At 40.2% G+C, this 22,454-nt stretch overlaps 1 protein-coding gene across 2 annotated transcripts; it reads left to right on the top strand.

Annotated features, from left to right (window-relative positions):
- The first annotated feature begins 1,866 nt into the window (after positions 1-1,866).
- MRPL39 (mitochondrial ribosomal protein L39) lies at positions 1,867-21,748 on the top strand. Of its 2 annotated transcripts, none has more exons than XM_059392183.1 (10): positions 1,867-1,983; positions 2,709-2,915; positions 4,981-5,120; positions 7,331-7,430; positions 8,381-8,448; positions 10,580-10,692; positions 13,503-13,568; positions 14,494-14,647; positions 18,546-18,593; positions 19,805-19,852. In XM_059392183.1, exons 1-10 carry the CDS (start codon positions 1,920-1,922, stop codon positions 19,835-19,837), a joined length of 993 nt encoding a protein of 330 aa, XP_059248166.1. In that variant the 5' UTR covers positions 1,867-1,919; the 3' UTR covers positions 19,838-19,852. The 2 variants fall into 2 exon arrangements, with proteins under 2 accessions (XP_059248166.1, XP_059248164.1); XM_059392181.1 differs by lacking the exon at positions 19,805-19,852 and adding an exon at positions 21,650-21,748 and having other exon boundaries at positions 1,868-1,983.
- Positions 21,749-22,454: the final 706 nt, after the last annotated feature.

Genomic DNA, 22,454 nt, shown 5'->3' with positions numbered 1-22,454 from the left:
GGTGGCGTAGTAATACTTGACCGGCTTTAAGTCCAAGGTCGCTGGCTTCCATTTTTTATCTTGCAAGGGAAGGGAATGACACTCCCTGAGCAATTGATGTGAATGTCAAATTCGGAACAAGGAGACCCATGTATGGAGGCAGGGAGTGTTTCATTTTTCTTCCAGTTTTGTAACTGGCACACAACACTGTTTAAGGTGTACAGCACAAAGACTTGAAACACAGGCATATCGCCCAAGGATGAGCACAGGATGTTAGTATCTGTTGTTTTGGAGATTGTGATGAGAACTTTGAGGATTTATATTTTTGGCAACTTTCAAATATACCATATTGTTAATTACAGTGATCATGCTGGACATTACTTCCCCAGTACCGATTGATCTTATAGCTGGAAGTCTACCTGCTGACCACATTTTATCCAGGTCCCCAAGGGAAGGCAGGGGTGCCTTGCCCAGTGTTTGTTCTTTAGCCGGTGCCGCCCCCTGGTGGCGACATCTTCCCATTGCAAGTCGGAGCCGAGGAGAAAAGGCCACGGGCTTAATTTGTAAACTTAAAACGCCCCAAGTAATGCCACAGCGTCTGACAACTCTGAATAAACATCATTATCATACTTCACCTAGGTTATACTTCCTATACGCTGTTAGGACAGAGGAGTTAGACGCTGAGCTGGAACTTCCCGCAAAGGAAGTCAATCATTCAATACGTATTTATTGAGTGCCTACTGTGTGCCAGGCAGGGCTCTGGCCCCTTGGGATAAGAGACAAATTTCCACCCCAGTGAGATAGGGAAACTGAGGGACTCCATAAAAATCTGCTTTTTGCTCCTTTTCCTGCTTCTATTCTTGCTAGGACCCGCACCCGCACTTTACACATGCCTTATAATACTAACAGTGTGTATCCTCTTTGTAAGGGACCAGGAGTGAATGACTTCTTTAGAACAGATTATTTCTATTCCATTCAGGTGAGAATGGCGAGGAAGCGTTCCTATGGTATTCCAGACCCCCAGAGCTAGACATCGGGACACCAAGATCCCCCCCCCCCCCTTCCCCCGGATCACAGGAGTAAGACCTGAACCCTCACCTCTGTTCTAACTGGTTCCTGGATGCCTAAGAGGACACCGCCGTCCTCAGTAAAAACTCCCAGGCTCCGAGCAAAGACGAGGCTCTCTCTTTTCCTTTCTGAGTCTCCCAGACACCCTGTCTGGACCTGCACTCTCTCCAGACCTTCCATCAACTCTGCTTTCCCCTCCTGCGGGCTCATGTTTCATTTCCATCCTGCACGCAGCCAGGGATCCTCTCGAGAGGCTGGGCCTGCGGTGCCCGCTCAGGGCTCCTAGAGGACCTGCCGGCATCACCAGGATGCCTCTAACAGGCTCTCTCTACACTCCAAACACTACATACACTAATTTGTAAAGAGTTCTATGGCTCATAGAGTTCCCTTCAGTGGCCCAGTAAACGCAGAAGCCTGGCACAGGTCCCTCCGCCCACCCAAGAACTCACCCTTGCAAAACCGGGTGACCACGGGCGTCGTCTTTCCCCGGTTTTTCCTCCCCAGAAATACTCTGCGGGAAGCAAGGGTTTCGTCCAGCTCTCCGGGCTCGAACTCGCGGAGGCAGGCGGGTGAGGGAGCCAGTCAGACTGCGCGACTCCAAAGAGGGAGGATGTTTCCCTGCAGAGCCCGCGGGGCTGGCGGACATGCCCCCCTACGCGCCCCTGGAACGTACCCCAGCTCTGCACGCCGCCCTCCCGGCACTGATCTTCAGCGAGGCGCAAGCGCGCCCCCTAGCGGCGGCCCGCGGCCCGAGCGCGGGGGCATCGGAACTAATCTGGTGTACGGAACGCAGGGTGCGTGCTTAGAGTTTCCGGGGAGGGGGTGCAGAGGAGGACCCGCGCGAGGCGATTCTTACGGCAGAGGAGGCGGCAATGGCCGTGGGGATCCGGGGGCTGCGCCTCTGGCGGGCCGCCCCCAGTGGCGGGGCTGGCTGGAGTGAGTGTCAGCGTCCGAGCGGACGAAAACCGAGGCTTGAGGGAGTGTCTACTCAGATGGGGCCCGAGGCGGGTCCTGGGAGGTCCCACGCACGGGGTTGAGGGCGGAGGTGGCGCTTCAGGTCCCGGCTGTGGCGGCCGCGGCCGGCTCCCGGCCGGAGGGTCCAGACCTCGGGGCGCAGGGGGCGCGGGAGGAGCTCAGGGCCGGCCGGGAAGGACCCCGCGTCCCCGGCGCGACAGGGGCTCGTTTTCCCGTTGGAGGACTGCACCTCCGCTCTCATTTAGGGTTTGGGAAACAGGCTCAGCGTTTCCCGCTCTGGGATGGATCGTTTGGGCGAGGGCGCTCCGTGCTCTGGAGCTTTCTCGTCCCCAGGGTCTTCCAGAGCGACCGCTTTGCTCCCCTTCCCAGCGACGGGGCTGACTTGGGGTCCTCGAGTTCGGAGTGGGACGGCGGACCGGCGGGCGGTGCAGATCGGGCGGGGAGGCGGCCGCGTGCAAGGGCGGGGGTCCGGGCCGGGGTCCGGGCCGGTGCGGATTTCTTCCGCCGGCCTTTTTCATCATCAACCCTGGAAAGCGCCTCAGGTTGACCTCGGAGCGCATTTTGGCAAGCGGCGGTTTAAAATGGCGTGGCCTCCCGGGTCCAGCAAGGAGCGGGGTGCGGGGTGGGGCATCCCCGCCGCGTTGCGCGTTCGTTCCCCGTCGACCTGGCTTGTCACTTCCACCCAGGGTCGATCGCGACGTCGCCAGCCTCCCGCCTGTCCCCGACCGAACGGGCAGAAAGGCAGAACGATCTCTTCAATCAAGAGAAGAACAGGCAGCTGTCCTTCACTCCTCGCACCGAGAAGATCGAAGTTAAACACGTTGGGAAAACCGACCCTGGCACGGTTTTTGTGATGAATAAAAACATTTCCACTCCTTACAACTGTGCCATGCGTAAGTAGCGAACCAGGATCCAGTTTTGACTGTTTTATTGCGTCACCTCTGCGGAAGAGTGGGTTCCGGGGAGGCGAGACTCGGTGGTTGCTCCCTGAACTTGGTTGGAGACCTTCTCCTTTCTCGGGCATCTTGCTCTCGCTCTCTGTTCGCTGCCTTGAGCTCTTCAGACTCCCCGTGGGTCTAGAAACGCCGGCCTTGTCACGCACCGGTGGTCCCCGGACTCGCTTGAATCCGGCGGGGTTTGGGGTGCTGTTAACTGTTCCAGGCGTGAGGAGGCAGAGGTGTCACTAGTGTGCTTGCCCTTTTTAGACAGCACCCTGGGGTGATGGGGGCGGTCACTGTGGGGAGCTCATCAAAGAAATTTGGGGTAGAGGGACAGCCCTGACCTCGGATGACCAGCTTTTCTGGCCGCCTTTTCCTGTGTCTAGTCTTTATGGCCGCCTTTCAGTCTTACCTGCTCACCACTTGCCTCCTTGTGCGTTAGGATTTGCGCATACTATGTTTTGACAGCCATGTGTCTACCTAGTAAATGTGCCAGTGGTATTTGCATGGGGTGCATGTGATGAGGGTCAAATTACGTGTTGTGTTCATATTTTAAAGGAGATCACTGTGCCCTCTGTGTGATTCAGTGTGTACAGGAAGGGTACAGGGCCTCTGTATAGATTATTTGTGATCAAAATGCTTTTATTTTAAACTTTAAAAGATTTCACTTATTTATTAATGGAGAGAGACACAGCGAGAGAGGGAACATGAACAGGGGAGTAGGAGAGGGAGAAGCAGGCTTCCCGCTGAGCAGGGCATCCAGTGCCCAGGGAGCCCGATGTGGGGCTTTATCCTAGGACCCTGGGATCATGACCTGAGCCTCCCAGGCGCCCCCATCAAAATGCTTTTAAAGTACCTTTGATAGAACTGGTCATATTGAAATTTAGAAAACTTTCAAAATAGATCTGTACACCAGCATGCGTGCTCATATATAGGGCTAGCTGCATTGTTTAAACTTTTGAAAAACTCAGTAATGATTTCATTTAAGTAATAAATAATTTAAGTTAAAAGCTTAAGCTAGCATATTACTCTGGATCTTCCGTTGTTTGGGCACTTGAATTAGTACTTATGATCATTGTTTACTACTTTTGTGAACATTTCCTGGACCGTTGCTGTGTGATAGGCATTAGGATTACAGAGGAGGTTAAGACAAAGTACAGGTCCTTAAGGAGCTTTGTACGTTTTGCACGTCGAGACGAAGCCTGTGAGCGCCCTCAGCACGACTCCTGCACTGATGCTGGCTCGACTCCTGCACTGATGCTGGCTCGTCGTTCGTACCTTCTCACATCACCCAGTACGCTTTCGAGTCCTTACCATGCTACAGGCATGGTGCTAGGTTCTGCGTACACGAATGAGTGAACAAAACCAGACCTGACCCCCTCTGTATGGAACTTAGACCCTGTACCAGGAGCTTGACCCCTTCTGTGAGTAGCTGTGTACTTGAAAAACATCTAACCAGGGTTGGAGTTGCACTTGCCTTCTGGTCAAAGAACAGGGCAGAGATGATGGGCTTATATGTGAATTCGTACTGATAATTAAAAACTGTTAGTGGTATTTAACTTGAACAGGCCATGTTAGGGAAGTAAGAGGTGGTTTGGATGCAAGACCCCAAAGCCATTTAGACCAGATTTACTCTGGATATATATTTAGATATTTTCTCTATCAAGTTATGTGGGTACATACCCAAATATATCCATGATACTGCTCTCTTAATATTTAAGTGTAGCTCTTGGAAAATTGTTTTACTACTTAATAATTGACAGATTAATTTGAAATTAGACTTAGCCTTAATGATTTTTGTAAATAGTTTGGGCAGTTTTGTTAGTAAGAATATATTGGATGTGTTGAATATTTTTTTATTAGTTACAGATGTAAGTTGTAAGACTTTTTTTCCCCTGAAGGAAGTCATTGCAGAATTTTGCTTTTCTGTTGTTTTATTTCTTAATGGAGCACTTAAACATGTAAGTTTTCACTTTGGGTTCTGTTAGATTTAGACCTTCAATCTGTTTTAAATCTCTAGATTTAAGTGAGTGGTACTGCAGGAAGTCCATTCTGGCTCTTGTGGACGGACAGCCTTGGGACATGTATAAACCTTTGACCAAATCCTGTGAAATTGAATTTCTTACTTTCAAAGATCGTGATCCAGGAGAAGTGAATAAGGTATTTCTGCCTCTGTGTTCTTTTTTCCCCCTTAGTTTTCTTCTTCTTCTTCTTCTTCTTTTTTTTTTTTTATTAAAATACTTTTGCTACAGACCATTAAATGTGCAAATGTGGCCAAGGTCAAATGTAATGTACTAGATAACCAGTGTTTTGCTTGTTAGATTAGGCGTTTCCACAGTTCAAAAAATCCTTGAACTTGGCATCCTTTCTTTGTATTTTGGTGTGAGAAAAACTATTTAACTATTCATCTCTTTGCTGCACTGACATTTATTGATCACTCTCTACTTTACATTCCCAAAACTGCTTCAATTCAGCCTTTGATCATTGTTGGATTTTTTCAGTAACTTTTTAACTCTGCGTGCTGCCCCCATTTTTAATTCTAAAGTCTTCCTGAGTAGCCCTGTAAGAGTTTCATTAAGTGACATGACTAAAGATTGTGCCACTTTTTTCCCACCTGCTAACTTTCAGGAAGGACATGAAAGTTATTCCCCTTCCTTTCCAAGCCCCGTGCATGATCTGATGCCCACCTTGCTTTCGAGCTTACTTTCATGGCAGCTTTCTACTTCCTCTTTGCTCTGGTCATACTAAGGGCCTTGGTCACTAATGGTTTAGTCTCCTGGCTTTTGCTGATGTTCTTCTTTAACTCTGGGTATTTTCTTTCCTCCCTCTTAAAATCCTATTTCTCTTTTATAGTTCAATTAAAATGCTACCTGCTCTTTGGGATGTTGTCAATTTCTTCTTGTCAGAACGAATCCCTCTTTAGGGCTTCACAGCACTTGGATAAATGTCTCTAGATATAATATTTTAATATTGCCTTGCAATATGAACCATTGAACGCGTTGGATTCTTGGCTCTGTGAAGACAGGGATTATGTCCCCTGTTGGACCTAGTTCTTGACTTACATACAGTAGGTATTCAATAAGTATATGTTGAAATGAAACACTTAAGAAAATGATAGACATGATAATAGCTCACATCATGTATTAATTATGTATCAGGCACTATCTTAGTTGATTTATAGGTATTAACTCATTTACTCTTCATAAAAATCCCATAAAAATGGGTACTGTTATTCCTGCTTTCTAGATAAGTAAACTGAAACAAAGAGAGGTTCAGTAGCTTGACCTAGCTTACCAGTTTAGGAGATAGTAGCGCTTGGATTTTAATCTAGGTGTTCTGACTCTGGAGTTCAACAGACATTAAAAACATTTAAGTAGGATAGATGAGCTGCATTTTGCTACTTGCCTTCAAAGCTTGGATTTGTTATTTCTAATATATGGTATGTGGTTCTGTAGAGTAAATCCTGGAGCAGTTTCTGCTGCACACAACCAAGTGAGCCCAGTTTTTTAGTCCTCAGGTGAGAAGTGCTTATGAAGGTCAGTTGCCCAGTTATAGTGGTGCCAGTATGGGACATAGTATGGGCAGGTCTGCTGTGGGACTTGTGTTTCTGTTTATGACTCTGATCAGGTCATTGCATGGATACCCACATTAAGCTTGTCCATGGGTCAAATGTGCTGGTAAAATGAAAGCCCAGTTAATTGGTTGCTTTGCTGTAAATACAAATAACTTGAGTGATGTGCCTTGTGATGTTAGTTAGAGTGTAGGAGTCATAAATTCTTTTTTCTTTTTTTTAAAGATTTTATTTATTTATTTGACAGACAGAAATCACAAGTAGGCAGAGAGAGAGAGGAGGAAGCAGGCTTCCCGCTTAGCAGAGAGCCTGATGTGGGGCTCGATCGCAGGACCCTGGGATCATGACCTGAGCCGAAGGCAGAGGCTTTAACCCACTGAGCCACCCAGGCGCCCCAGGAGTCATAAATTCTTAAAAGTTGAGTTTTTCCTCTTTATTATATATGGTATAAACAGGTTTATATTAATACTATTTATTTATTTATTTTTACTTTAGCACAGGTTTGTTAACAAGTTACCTTTATCTTGGGTTAAACATAAAGTTGCAACCAGATAGTAAAACTATGTATTGTTTGATAACATAGTGCATGGCATCTGGCACAGAAACATTGCTAACAGCACATTCTTTTGTGCCTGTTGCTTGGGAGAGGTAATGCCACGGCCTGATGTTCCCTGTTGCTCCATGCTGAGGATGGACAGAGAAAGAGCTCCTAAGTCAAAAGTTAACCTAAATTTTAATACTGAAGAAATGTTAGTGAATCTTCGTATGTATTATGTTTGTGTGTATTTTATTTTGCCAGGCTTATTGGCGTTCTTGTGCCATGATGATGGGCTGTGTGATAGAGAGGGCATTCAAAGATGAATATGTGGTCAGTTTGGTCCGAGCTCCAGAAGTTCCTGGTAATGTACACACACACATGCATATTTTTATAATCCTTCAGTGGTTTCATACCTATTTTTGGTATTTTATAGAGATGCTTTTTTTTTTTTTTTAGCTTATGTCTAATTTTATATAATATATACTGCTATCATACATATATTCCATTTATAAAGGGTAATGAAACGTCTTATTTAATTAATGGAGTCCATTATGTAATAACGGAATTCGAGGAGAATGTTTCTTTTGCATATGAATTTCATGTAGTTACATTGTCTCCGCGTTTGTTTCCTGCCTTTAAGCATGTATTTCTGAGTCAAATATGTGGAAGAAGAAGAAATGAGAATATAAATAGAATTCTGGAGAAAGCTGTGTTTAGGTGGCACTTTTTCACCAGAAACATCTACTACTCTGGAGAGGAACCATATTGGGAAGAATCAAGAGTTCACACTCTTTGTAATTTTGGTGAAACTAGGATTTTGCATCAGTATGTGCAGTAGGATCACATTTGTAATTTAAAAAATATATAGAAGTATATACACCAAAAATATTTAAAAAGCTAAATGAATGATTCTAAGAAAGGCAAAACAACAAAAATAAGGCAGTTTAGAACACAAAAAATTCAACATTTTATGTCCATTTAGTCATTCACCTACATATTAAATATCTTATTCTTTTGGAATTTTTATGTTTAGTAACTATTTGAAATCTCTGTAGTGATACTATTCTGGAAGAAAACATGAATGTTGAAAAACATACTTGTGATTTTGGGTTAACAAAAGGTGAATTAGTTTTTTGGGTGGGGCCAAGTTGTAGAACTTTGGCAAGAGCTGGGATAATGGTGACAGTTTTATAGTTTGTAGAGTGCAGAGAGATTGTTGGCCCTTCTTTTTATGGTCTAAATATTTGTTCCCAATAAGTCACTCTATTGTAACAGATTTGACTTTGCCTTTCATTTTGGTTGGATTTACAGTAATCTGTGGAGCCTTCTGCTATGATGTAGTTCTGGATAAGAGACTTGATGAGTGGATGCCAACAAAAGTAAGTATAGTGTTTGGAATATTAATTTTAGAATCTGGGCCTTTTGTTGTTAGAATGAGTCCTAAATTGTTGAATGCTACTGCATGTTAAGAATATTTAATTTAAAAGACCCTACTTACCTACCTCCCTACTTGTGTTGTTGGCTTTTTCAGTGAATTTAAGATAGAGGCAGATGAATGAGGGTATTCACAATGTGGTCAGTTGTGTGGAAGTTTTGTGTCTTACTTGAAGTACTTTCTTCCTAGTATTGTTCATTCTGTTTCTTAAGATAGTGGTTTTCAAGATGTCCAGAATATAAAATAGAGAAGGTTAACCATCTTGGTTGATGTAGTGGTGGGAAGCTTGGAGCCTTACTTTCTTGAATCATCCGAGCACAATTTGAAAACCACTGCCCTAAACGATTTTAGCTTGTTGCATGCTGTGAGATCTCCCTATACACACAGGTTACCCTGAAAGGAGGGATAGAGGGTAGAGGATAGAGTGAATTAAGAATCAGGCTTCGACAAAGCGAACTCAGATAGCAACAAACTAGACAATTGGTGAATGATCTGATTGTGTAATGAGTGTTGTCCTTGTTGGTCTGGCAACTGGGTAGCACATGGCTAACAAAGATGATTTAGATCAGATGCCCTGTAAGGAGAGTATACTGATGACTTTAAATTGTCAAGCCTAGAAATTCAGTTATCACTGGGGAGAAGAGGCAAATACTTGATTCTTAAGCCAAACTGTATGTCCTACACATGGAAGTCTGGAGATCAGGAAAGGAAAGGTGATGTACCATACCATTTTATCAATGCTACTGTGTACATTTTTTTCACATTTTAACATCTCTGGAAAAAAAATATATCTTACTATAGATAGCATGGTAGCGTTTTTTCTTAATGGTATATTTTAGATTTAGTGAAATGTTGTAATTCCTTATTGCAAAATTTTGGAGTTTTTTTTTATGTCTAGTAATTAGTAATTCTGGCTTTGGAAGTTATTTCTTGTATAATCCTGCTTAAATTGGTTAATATCAAGAAGGACAGCAGAGGGAAACAGGAAGGAGCGAAGAGAGGGAGAGAGGGGAGAGGGAAGAGATGTAGAAAGAAAGGTGGAAGGTGCAGGGGGTACAGGGAAGGGATTGGAACTCTGTGATCTCTGAACTGGTGTCAGTGTAATTTCTCTCTCAGATATGCCCTCAGATTTAAGAAAGGATTCTCACTTGTTGGGGGGTTAAGTAAGAACTAATGAGATTAAGAGTTCTCATTATGTATGAAACTTGCTGCCTTCTTTTCCTTTTTTTAAATGTAAAACTTTAAATAAAAAAGAAATGTACTAATTACAGGCACCATGGGGTTGGGTGGATCACTTGGAAAAAGTGGTGGAGAGTTACATTCAAGTAACAGTTGTATAAAATCATGAATGTGGCTTTGTTATAAATTGTCCCTTTAAGAATGGAGAAGAGTCATTTCATGCAAAAAAATCTAACAGGAAGTTTATGGAAAGAATTTTATTACAAAAATTACTTGCGTAACAATGCTTGGTCTTTTGTGTATTAATAATGATTTATAGTATGAAAACTCAGTTACAGCTTTTATTAAAAGTGTCATAAATATTGTTAATGTGTATTAATCAGTCATTTTAATTGCATAAAAGTGACTTTTTATTAAACATGAATTTTTATATTAAATGTATGCTATATTTTGGGCAAGGCCAATGATGACATTATATTTCCTGGTAAAATGTTCTGAATGACAAACAATAATTTCCCTGTTCATTTAAAAAAGCTTAGTTTTACTTAAAATGTAAACACATTTTTGTATGTTTTTATTAGCATTTTTAATTGCATCATGTTTTAATAAACTGTAAGGGTTGTATAATTTGAATGAAATGTTTATTAAGATTTCTTTGTAGGATTATCTATAATAATTAATATAGGCTAATATCTTAATTACAAGTAAATTACAAGTTTCAATAGTTAAATTTATGGTCTGAATACTTAATTGTTATAAATTAATAACTCCTAACAAAGTTGCTTTTGCTTTTTCTTTTAGTTGGATTTATAGTATTTAGCATACAGTTTTATCTGCCTTATGGAGAAATGCTTTTAAGTCAATTGTTACAAAAAGTTAATACTTTCATTTTGAAGGAGAATCTACGTTCCTTCACGAAAGATGCTCACACTTTAATTTATAAAGATCTTCCATTTGAAGTTCTGGAAGTGGAAGCAAAAGTGGCATTAGAAATATTTCAGCACAACAAGTAAGTGTTGGCTCCCTTGGAAGTGAGATTCAACCTCCTGAAATTATATGTAATGAAGAAAATTTAGCTCTTAAGAATCTCTATATCTGATGTGTAAAGGACACTTATTTTTAGCTCTCAGATCTCTTTTTCTGTACCAGCGTATTTACTTTGATTCATCTCATTGCTTATTTCACAGAGAAAAGACCTCCCCTCGATAATTCTGTTTGTCTTACTTCTCTGTTTCTTTGACCAGAGAAGTCCTTCACTTCATAGCAGCATTGCAGTGTGTTTCCCCTTTTTCCTTTCATCATGAAGTGATAGCATCCATGGAACTGTATCATTTTGTTCATTTGGCAGCCTTTCCTTCTCACCCTCCTACAGGGGTGAGATAGAGAATGCCAGTCCTCTGGAGGGAGCTAACACCAAAATAAAGCATTCACATAGCCAGGTCTTAGTCTTCTGCACCAGAATTATTCATCTGGTGGATTTTCTTTGCCAACATTTTAAATCTTCCCTGGGTCCTCAGTCCCCATTCTCACTCAGAAAACTTAAACTTTACCACCTTCTACTAATTGTAACAACATAAACTATGTTTTAATATTAATCTAATTGAAATTAGAACTAATTAGGGAAATCTTCATTGCAAAAAAATAACATAGATACTAGATTCTTTTTTTTTTTTTTTTTTTTTTTTTTTTTTTAAAGATTTTATTTATTTATTTGACAGAGAGAAATTACAAGTACACTGAGAGGCAGGCAGAGAGAGAGAGAAGGAAGCAGGCTCCCTGCCGAGCAGAGAGCCCGATGTGGGACTCGATCCCAGGACCCTGAGATCACGACCTGAGCCGAAGGCAGCGGCTTAACCCACTGAGCCACCCAGGCGCCCCCATAGATACTAGATTCTTAAGACAGAATATACCCCTGCAATTCATTCAAGGTTATGGGCTGGAATTTCTTTAGGTATTTATAAAATGAGATGTAAGTTTGCATAGGGTTAGTTTATAATATTTCGCATATCCTGGAACCAGTGTACTAAGAAAGCAGTAGGAACATACTAGTTTAACTGAACTAGACTGCAGGTAGTTCTATAGACCCAAAGCACCATTGATTCTATAAGAAAATTCCTTGTATTATTAGAACATACCAAGATACTTCCTGTGCTACAATTCTAGGGTCATGCTGTCCAATAGAGATATAATGTAAGCCATCTATATAACTAAATTTTCTAGTAGCTACATTAAACAAGTCAAAAGGTGAAGTTAATTTTAGTAATACATTTTATTTAAACAATATATCTAAAATGGTAATTCAGCATGTGATCAATATTACAAAATTGATGATACTTTACAGTTTTTCATGCTAGGTCTTCAGAATCTCGTGTAGTTTACTTTTTTTTTTTTTTTTTTTTTTTTTAAGATTTTGCTTATTTATTTGACAGAACACAAGTAGGCAGAGAGGCAGGCAGAGAGAGAGGGGGAAGCAGGCTCCCCGCTGAGCAGAGAGCCCCATGCAGGGCTCGATCCCAGGACTCTGACATTGCGACCCAAGCTGAAGGCAGAGGCCTAACCCACTGAGCCACCAGGCGCCCCCCTCTACTCTGAAGGCACATTTTATTTCGGGCTAATTACATTAAGTGCTCCATAGCCACCATAGTGTACTCTAGATGTTCATTCCATGAGATTTCCCATTCTCTCCACTCCACTTTACAAGTCTAGGAGGGCTTGTAGGAAAGTTAGCTGAATGTGTGGAAGGAGGTTTAGGGATGGTTTGGGGGCAAGTTTGAGGGAATAGAGAATTTTGGATGGTTAAGGTAGGTCAGTGATTAGGCCTTCTGCTGTAGGGGGAGCCTTACATGGCTTTGACTCCCAGGGGACATGTGCATCTCTTAGAGGTGGGTCAAGAGGGACCAATATTAAGGGAACTGGCTCCCTTAATAATGTATAGGGGGCTTTGGCAGAAGGGGTATGGCAGTAAGTGGATGTTTTCACGTCAACTCATGCTTCCCAACTTTGACACACACCCTCCTAATACTCCTTTAGCTCTGGGGTAAAGAGGGCTCTTAATAGTGGTAAAACTATGATTTGAACCTGGGTTGTGCAGTTCCATCTCTGCTATTAGCTGTAGTAACAGGATTGGGTAGATTTGAGAAACATTTAGGCCGTAGAATTGACATGACTTGGCAATGAATTGGATGGAGGGGGTGTGGCAGGAGAAGCAGGAATCAAGGAAATCTCTGAAGTTTTTCACTTAGACGTGTGGGTAGTTGGCGGTGTCATTTACTAAGCTAGGAAACTCAGGAGTAAGAATACATTTGGCAGGAAAAGAAGGAGTAAATTTTTGCTCTGTGTGAGAATTGCAGAGTGTAAGGTACTTGTGAAACAGTCTAATAGATGTTCAGGAGGGTCTTAGATATGTAGTTCAAGGCTCATAAGAGGGATGTGGATTAAAAGCTGAACTGTGGAAGGAGGAAAACAGAAGTGGGATTAAAGCTGTGCATGTTAAGGAGCTAGCCCAGGGAGGTTACTTAGTGAAAAGGGGCTGTAGGACAGGTCCACTAGAGAGTGGAGAGGGGGAAGAGTGGCCAGAGAGTTAAAGTATTCAGCAGTAGGGAGTGTCATGGAAGCCAGAGGAAAAGAGCACTCGGAGAGATGGAGTTTGGTGGAGTTGTGACATCGTGGCCAGACTGAAGGACGTGAGGCATGAAGGGGAGGCTCCAAGTGTAAACCCCTCTTTCAAAAACTATGGCCAAAGGGGAAGAGAAAAGGAGGGGTCCTTTAAAAATTTTGTATATTTAGAAGTAAAATTTTTTTTTCTTTGCCACTTTTTAGGTACAAAATGGATTTCATAGAAGAGAAGGCGTCTCAGAACCCTGAGAGAATAGTTAAGCTACACAGGTAAGTAAAAATAAATTGGCTGTCATGCTAATTTATAGGAAGATGTAGCTTTATTGTGGTTACCCAATGTGGTGTATGACTGCAAAAGATGCATTTGTACTCAAATTTGTTATTCTCATTATCTTATTTTCTGTTGCTTTGTTCATTGTTTTTGTAGGGTGGTAACTGGATGATTTAAATTATCTTCAGGAGCAGTTCTGGTTTCTGTTCCTCATTCTATTGTTTGTTATTTTTATTTCAGCATTTCAAGAGTTGAAAACCATTGTTTAAGAGTTGAAAACCATTGTTTAAAAATGTGATTTTCAAAAGTTAATTTTGAAATTGGGCAAAATATTCATTGCTACGAATTGAACATAATTCATGTGTATTCACAAATGTCAATACTAATTACTACTTATGTTACATATAAGTAAGTAAAATAGGAATGTGCTTTCTGATACAGGGATGAGGGAGATAAGACAATGCATAATGCATGCGCAGAAGTGACTTTGTGACCTATATCTTTTTTTCTCAGTCTCATGTTTTCTTGGCTCAGAGTTAATTTTTTTCTACAAAGCTGCTCCTCGGACAATCTGTTTTATACATTGAGTTCCTAACTCTATTACAATGAGTTGTTACAAGGTTATAGATTACAGGGTTTTAGAAATTGGATTCCTTCGATAGCATGTTACATTCAGTGGTCTAAAAATCTCTGTAAAATTTTATCAGTGCTAATGAAGAACAGGGTTCACTTGACTTTAATTTTCATAGTTTTAGCCTCCTCACTTGAGATTATTGTGTCAGGAGCAGTAGAGACTGAATTGACCCACATGAAATGTTCTTGACTTGGGGACATTGTCCCAAAGAGAATAAATAGATTTTTTCTAAACTACTGTAAATGGTTTCATTTTGAGGTTTAATGTGTTTGTTTTTAAAATCAAATCAGGTTTGGTGACTTCATTGATGTGAGTGAGGGTCCTCTTATCCCAAGAACAAGTATTTGTTTCCAGTATGAAGTGTCGGCAGTTCATAATCTTCAAGCCACCCCATTGGGTCTTGTACGAAGATTCCAGGGTCTGTCTTTACCCGTACACTTAAGAGTAAGTAAAGTTTAAAGTTTCAGATCGTCCAGTTTGGGGAGTGATTGTGATTCTGGTCTTGATTTTATACCAGTTTGAAGGACAGACATTTTAATTTTCATTAAGTTGTGTGACAGTAATACTTTGTAAATTCAGGTTTATGATAAAAACAATTTTCCCTGGAATGTAAACTGATCATTCACAAAAGAAATACTAGTTGAAAAAGTTGAATCAAACTGGGATAGTAATTTTAATTTTTCGAGTTAGTATAGGGAAGGAGGGAGCACTGAAGATTATTGGAGTGCATATTGGTAAGGCCTTCTGGAATGTCTTTCAGGTTTAGGTTTGGCAGACTTTTCTCCTTAATTTTCCTAATCTATTTATGACCCAGAGTCTGTTATTTTCCATATTGTTCCCACTCCTTGTTAATGCCTTTTTTTTTTAAAATTCAACTTTGGATTTTGAGATAATTCAAAATCTGTATAGGTTCACATGTAGTTATAAGAAATAATACAGAGATTCCAAGTTACCTTTACATAGTTTTCCCAATGATAGCGTCTTACAAAACTAACAGTACAGTTTCACAGCCAGAGTATGGACATTGACATAATGAGGATATAGTACAATTTCTTTACAAGGCTCCCTCCTTTTGGCCCTTTATAGGCATACCCACTCTTCTCTGCCCCACCTCCACCTCCTCACCTCTGGCCACTATTAGTCTGCTCTCTCCTACAAATTTCCATCTTAGGAATATCATGAATGGAATAATACGTTATGTAATCTTTGGGGATTGGCTTTTTTCTCACAGCATCATTCTCTGAGGATTCATCAAGGTTGTTGTGTAGTTGGTTCTTTTTTATTGCTGTATAGTATTCTGTGGTATAGACCTACTGTGTATTATTTAACCATTCACCTGTTAAGGGATATATATATATTTTTTTTTTATAGTTTTTTGGCTATTATGGATAAAGCTGCTATGAACATTTTTGTGAATATGTGTTTTCGTTTCTCTGGGATAAATGCCCATGAGTGCAATTGCTGGCTCATATGGTAGGCATATACTTAGTTTTTTAAGAAACTATCAAACTGATTTCCAGAGTGACTCTGCCATTTGACCATTCCTATCAACAGTGTGTGAGTAATCAGTTTTTTGATCATTGCCAGCATTTGACATTGTCACTGTTTTTAGCCATTATGATAGGCTCGTAGTGATTTCATACTGTAGCTTTAATTTGCATTTTCCTGTTGGCTAATTTTGTTGAACAACTTTTCATGTGTTTACCATCTGTATATTTTTTTTGGTGAAATGTCTGTTTTTTTTTTTTTTGTTTATGTTCTAATTAGTTTTTTTTTTTTTTTTTTACTGCTGTTGAATTTCTAAGAGTTTTTTTCCTAGTATATTCTGGCTATTAGTCTTTCATTGTATATATATATAACAAGTTTACATATATTTTCCGTCCGTAATTACATCTTTTCATCCTTCTAACAGAAGATTAGAAGTTGGGCAGATCAGAAGTTTTTAGTTTTGATGTTTAGTTTATCAGTTTTTCTGTGTATGGATCATGTTTTTGGTGTTGATTCAAAGAATTCTTTGCCTGGACCTAGAGCCCAATGATTTTCTTCCTTTTTTCCCCCTAACAGTTTTATAATTTTATATTTAATTCTGTGTTCCATTTTTTGTTAAATTTTACATAATGTCTGAGATTCAGGTTGTGATTCATTTTTCTTGCCTATACATGTCAAATTGCTCCAACATCATTTGTTTTGTTTTGTTTTGTTTTGTTTAAATATTTTATTTATTTACTTGAGAGAGAGACAGTGAGAGAGAGCATGAACGAGGAGAAGGTCAGAGAGAGAAGCAGACTCCCCATGGAGCTGGGAGTCCGATGCGGGACTCGATCCCAGAACTCCAGGATTATGACCCGAGCCGAAGGCAGTTGTCCAACCAACTGAGCCACCCAGGCGTCCCATCCAACATCATTTGTTAAAAAGGCTTCCTTCCTCCATTAAATTGCTTTGGCACCTTGTTAAAATCATTTGGGGATATCCCTATGGTTCTATTTCTGGGTTCTCTATTCTGTTCCATTGGTTTGTGTGTCTGTCCTACCAGTATCATGGTCTTGATTACTGTAGCAGTAAACGGTTCTTGAATCAGGTAGAAGAATTCATTCTGTGTTATTATTTATAAAAATTGATTAAATTATTTTAGGTTCTTTGCTTTTTCATTTAATTTTAGGATAATCTTTCTGTTTTGACCGGTCTTACTGGACTTTGATAGGAATTTTATTTAACCTGTGTATCAATTTGGGAAGAATTGATGTCTTTACTAAATTGTATCTTCTAGTCTATGAACATAGTATATCTTTCATTTAAATCCTTCATCTCATTCATCAACATTTTGTACTTTTTAGCATTTGTCCTTGACACGTGCGATTTTTCTCCACGTACCCGTTTCCTTTGCTAGCTTTCTGCATTTCACCATCTACTTAGCTGAGAGGTAATCCTTGATTCTCCATTTCCCTCCCATCTATGCTCTATCCCATTCATCAGCAAGGCCTTTAAATTCTTAACACTGAAACATGCCCGGAGTCCCTCTGTCGGAGTCCCTCTGTCGCATGGCATCACATCTGCTACCACCACCCTTTCCAACCCGCCTTACTCTACCCCTTCCTTGATTTCACTCTGGCCCCTGAAGCACATTCCTTACTTAGTATCCAGAATGACCTTTTTTCATATACAAATCAGATCATGTAATCCCTTTGCCCTATACATTCCAGGGGCTTCTTATAAAAATCCCAACCCTGGGGGCACCTGGGTGACTCAATGGTTAAACATCTGCCTTCCACTCAGGTCATGATCTCCAGGTCCTGGGATTGAGCCCTGCATTGGGCTTCCAGCTCAGCAGGGAGCCTGCTTCTTCCTCTCCCTCTCCCCCAGCTTGTGTTCTCTCCTTCTCTATCTGAAATGAATAAAATCTTAAAAAAAAAAAAAAATCCTAGCCCTGTATGTTATCTCACAAAGCCCTACATTATCTGGCCTTTGCCTGCCTCTCTGACCTCGCATACCACTTTCTCCATCATCCACCGGCTTCCAGCCACACCGGAGGGTCTGCACCCATTGTCCATTCTGCTGGAGTCAGGTGTGGTTTTCCCTTTAAACATACAATGCTGCTCTTTTCTCCAGAAGGGCTTACATGTACATACAGTAATTTTATCTTTTATCATAGATTTTACCAGGTCATTCAGTGAGACATAGTCACTGGCCCACCCGTATCCCTCAGTATCACCTTTAAATGACTTAGTAAAATTGATGCAGTCCTTAATGCATTTTACACAGTTTTCATCTGTGCATTCTGAGAATCCCCAACTATATACAATTTTGAAGGATTAAGTAATTGGTTCTATAATTATTTTGTCTCCATTAGTTTTTACTTGTTCTTTAAGGTAATGTGTTAAATCCTCTAAAACTGCCATTTCAGTGTGAAGGTGTCACCGTCGGTCAACACTGGTCACATCAGTTCTTGATGAACCTCTCCTTGTGATTGCTAGTGGTTTGAAGAATGACCTCTAGTTTGTTGAAAATGGCTATTTAGGGAAAGAACTACAGCCCATGGGAAAATGAGGCAGAGTTTTGCTTCCCATTAGAAGGAATGCTGTCTGCGATGGTGGTGATTAGGAAGGAGAAAAGAGGACGAGTGGCATTTTCAGTGCTATGTCTGCTTTTCTTACATGCCAGACACAGCAGCTGTCCTGTAAAGTACCTTTTCTCCTCCTCGAATCTACTTTTGTAACTACTTAGGCTCGTTAGTACCGCCTGACTTCTTATGTATTTGTTTTGTTTAAAACCTACTTAAGACTCATTTCCTTTTATTTTAACTTCATTGCTTTATTTAATTCATAGTGAATCTTTTCTTTTCAAGGCACATTTTACGATATGGAATAAGTTGTTGGAAAGATCTCGGAAAATGGTAAGTGTTTTTGACGGCTAATGACTACTGTTCCATGAAGAAATTTTTACTGGAATCAAGCAACAACACAACAAATAAAAAAGAGAAGAAAAGAAAACAAAAGAAAAAAGTAATTAGTTGTCTCAATAGCTAAAGCAGTGTTATAGTTGGTGACCCCAGTAGTATCTTGGCAAGAGAATAGTTGTAATTTGGCATTTCTTCTCTTTTTGTTTGTTAATATCATGGAGATGATACTGTAGAACTTGAAGAAGAAGAATGCTGCTCTATAGTAGTAATAGTTCTTAGAGGGTCCAGTGATGTTAATTATGTCTTTGATAATTTTTTTGTAGACTTAATGAGCATGGGAAGATTAAAGTTTGTCAGATATATTTTGAAACTGCCTTGACATTGGTTGACATATTAAATGTGCAGATGTCCTGAAGAATAGTATTTGAGTTCTTGTGTTTTGTAGTTCATTTTGTGTCAGGCCTTTAAACTGACACAGTAGGGATGATTGTGATTTCACCAGTAGGAGTGATTGTATTTCTTGACCTCTGCTATCCCTATTTACTCGTTCATAGGCTAAGTGCTCGTCCTTTACGTACATCATTGAATAGCTGGTCCATGTAATCTGGCCTCATAAACCCTTCCTAGTTACCCTGATTTTCCACTCAAGCTTGCAAGCATATATCAAACTATCTTTTTTCTTCTTCTTCTTCTTCTTTTTTTTTTTTAGTTTGCAGTCTTATATCACTTTATTTTTTCCCAGCTTTATAATTGATATATATATAGCATTGTGTAAGTTTAAGATGTACATTGTAATGATTCTATATTTGTATGTAGTGCAAACTAATTACCACAATAAGGTTAGCATTGCCATCACCTCACAGAGTTACATATTCTGTGTGTGTGGTAAGAACTTTTAAAATCTACTCTCAGTAACTTTCAAATATATATTAACATTATTAACTCCGACTTATTTTCAAGTTTGTTTGCTCATGGCACTTTTTCTGTCTGGACTCTCTGTCCTTTTCTCCTCCTCTCTGTGAATGAATACATCCTACTTATTCTTCAGTACCTCATCCAAGTCTTACTGTCTTCATGAACCATTTGCAAAGTGACCTCCGAACAAATACCCATTCTTACAAATTCCACTTGATTATATATCTCTTCATATGGTTTTTCAGTTGTTTTTTCTAGTGCATTTACATTCAGTCTGTTAACCCATTCAGGGTTTATTATATATGTGTCATGGCAAATTTTGAGCCCAACCTTTGGTGTATGGGTTACCTGGTAAGTATTGATAATTTTTTATGATGATGTACAAACCTAGTCTCTATTAATGAATTTACAGATAGAATTTATTATTGAGGCACTTAGTCATAATGTTCTTGTGTAAAGAGTACATATAATTTCCTCATGAAAAGAAAGTACTTTTGAATGGATAGAAAAATTTTATTTCTTTGGTAACAATTATCATTTTATTATTTATTTTTAATTTATATATATACATATATATTATTCAAGTGTAATTAACACACAGTGTTATATTAGTTTCAGGTGTACAGTGCAACGATTCATCAATTCTATACATTACTCAGTGCTCGTCACGATTAAGTGCACTCTTGATCCCCTTCACCATAATCATCATTTTAGGTTAGGAAACTAGAGGAGAAATGAGTTTATAATAGATGTAGAAAAATAGTGGGGGTAGTAACCTAGAGTATGTAATAGGAATCAGGGAATAGCTGTTTTTGCAAAATTTATTCTGGTTCAATTTCCTTCTGTCCATTTTGTTTAAAGGGAGTAGGTTAAACATATGGTGCATCGATTCAACTAGCATAGACATGTCGAATGTGTGTTATGTGCCGGGAGCTGTAGGTAAAGAAATGAATAAAACCTACTTACTGGCCTCAGGGAGGCTACTTTAATGGAAACTAGACTTGCAAGCTGACAGTTGGGTGTACAAGTGGAATTCTGGCATACAGCAAAGGACCTGGACTAAGCTGGAGGATCGGCTAAGGAGGGTTCCCAGGGATTGGAGTTGCTTAAGTTGGCTTAGAGGATGACTGAAAGTGGGCCTGGCAGATAATTTGCTTGGGGTTGGGTTGGTGGTTATCTCAGAGGAGATAATGCCTAGAGAGATGGAGGAATGGAGAGAGAGAGGAATAGAAGATGGATCTGAATGTACAGTCTTCTGTAGGGTGGGTGACGAATCCAGCAAAGTCTGTTGGAAATAGTGTATGAAGAGGGGCTTGTCTTCCATGCTAAAGAATTGGCATTCCCCTCCTGGAAGTGATTGGGGGCTACTGGGGAATGTGAAAAAGGAAGTAACTTATGGGTCAGCTGTTTGTGTTTAAATGCTTACTCTGAAGCAGCATGGAAGAAAGCTGTGGCTTAAACTAGCAGTCCTGTTAGAGGGATAGAAGGTGGTGAGGTCCTGAAGCTTAGGTGTGGCAGTGAGAGTCACTCAGGTAGAATTAGTAGGACTGTTGGTTGAATATGCACGTAAGAGAACAGTGGATTCTCGAATAGCAGGTGTGGGCAGCTGGGTAGAGACCTTCACAGGGATAAATAATGCTGGAGGTGGGGTGAGTGTCAGGGTAATGAGGAGTAAGTTTAGCTGTTTGATGTGTTTGAGTGACACAGAGTAGAAATGTGGATGTACAGATACCTACTTCTACTAAACCTGTAATATACCATATTTAAAATAGAATTATACCTCCCAAGAAAATCCACTGATTTAAAATACTGTGTGACAGCATTGCTGGTATTTTTCGTACGTGAGTGATTTCATTTTGTAATTGAAAAATAAAATGACAGACTGGAGAAGCCTAGCTATATGCTTCAGATTATATTTTTAATGAAATTGTTGTACTTTACATGATAATCTATATTGGGAACCTGGCCTTGTGCATTTTCTTCTTTTTCTGTTTAACTTTCTGTAATAATTACTAATGAAGGAGAAAGACCAAGGGTAATAGGAAAAGGACTATGGAATGATTTAAAATGGTGGGGGAAGAGTAAAACTAAAAGTGGTTATTTATTAGAAAAGTAAAGTATTCATGTATTTACAGGTAACTGAAGATCAAACTAAACCTACAGAGGAAAGTGCATCGACCTAATAACTTCCTAAAATTTAAATATGTATAATAAAATAAAAATTTTATATGAAATATTTGTGTGTTCTTATAAAGATTAACTATTGGGGCACCAGGGTGTCTCGGTTGGGTGTCCCACTCTTGGTTTTGGCTCAGGTCATGATCTTGGGGTCATGGGATTGAGCCCTGTCAGGCTCCATGCTCAGCATATGGACACCATGCTCAGGGGGAAGTCGCTTGGGATTCTTTATCTCACTCTGGCTCTGCCCCTCCCGCTCCTTGAGTACTCCCTCTAAATTAATAAAGAAATCTTAAAAAAAGAAAATTTACTATCTTTTTTCTCCCTAAGACTTATACTGATGTTTATTTTCCCTCTATTATTATTATTTACTTTTTACTTTCTTTAAAGTTTAAAACAACTTACGCTGTTCACAGTAAAAATTTTGTGCAGAAACAACCCTGTCCTCTCTGACTCCCCAGATAGGACACTTTGACATGTTTTCTCTGTTCAGTCCTTTTTCTACATGTATAAACATATATGTATAAATACAAATGGGATCTTTTAAAAACATAAAAGATCATAAAACTAGTTTCCATTTTTGCCATTTTAAGCAATGGCACAATAAATATTTTTGTACAAAAGTGCAAGTGTTTGGGACGCCTGGGTGGCTCAGTTGGTTAAGCAGCTGCCTTCGGCTCAGGTCACGATCCCAGCGTCCTGGGATCGAGTCCCACATCGGGCTCCTTGCTCCGCAGGGAGCCTGCTTCTCCCTCTGACTCT

Source organism: Mustela nigripes, chromosome 2 (assembly GCF_022355385.1).
Source record: "Mustela nigripes isolate SB6536 chromosome 2, MUSNIG.SB6536, whole genome shotgun sequence".
NCBI classification, from domain to species: Eukaryota; Metazoa; Chordata; class Mammalia; order Carnivora; family Mustelidae; genus Mustela; species Mustela nigripes.
The sequence above is the reverse complement of the archived record's forward strand: the minus strand, read 5'-3'. Positions and strand labels throughout refer to the sequence as shown.

Bases quoted from the DNA above. Each gene is read 5' to 3' on its own strand.
- MRPL39 (XM_059392181.1), top strand. From the start codon at position 1,920: ATGGCCGTGGGGATCCGGGGGCTGCGCCTCTGGCGGGCCGCCCCCAGT. The intron at 7,431-8,380 runs GTAATGTACACA...TTGGATTTACAG, and splicing joins CCGAGCTCCAGAAGTTCCTG to TAATCTGTGGAGCCTTCTGC. The intron at 18,594-21,649 runs GTAAGTGTTTTT...ATGTATTTACAG, and splicing joins TGGAAAGATCTCGGAAAATG to GTAACTGAAGATCAAACTAA.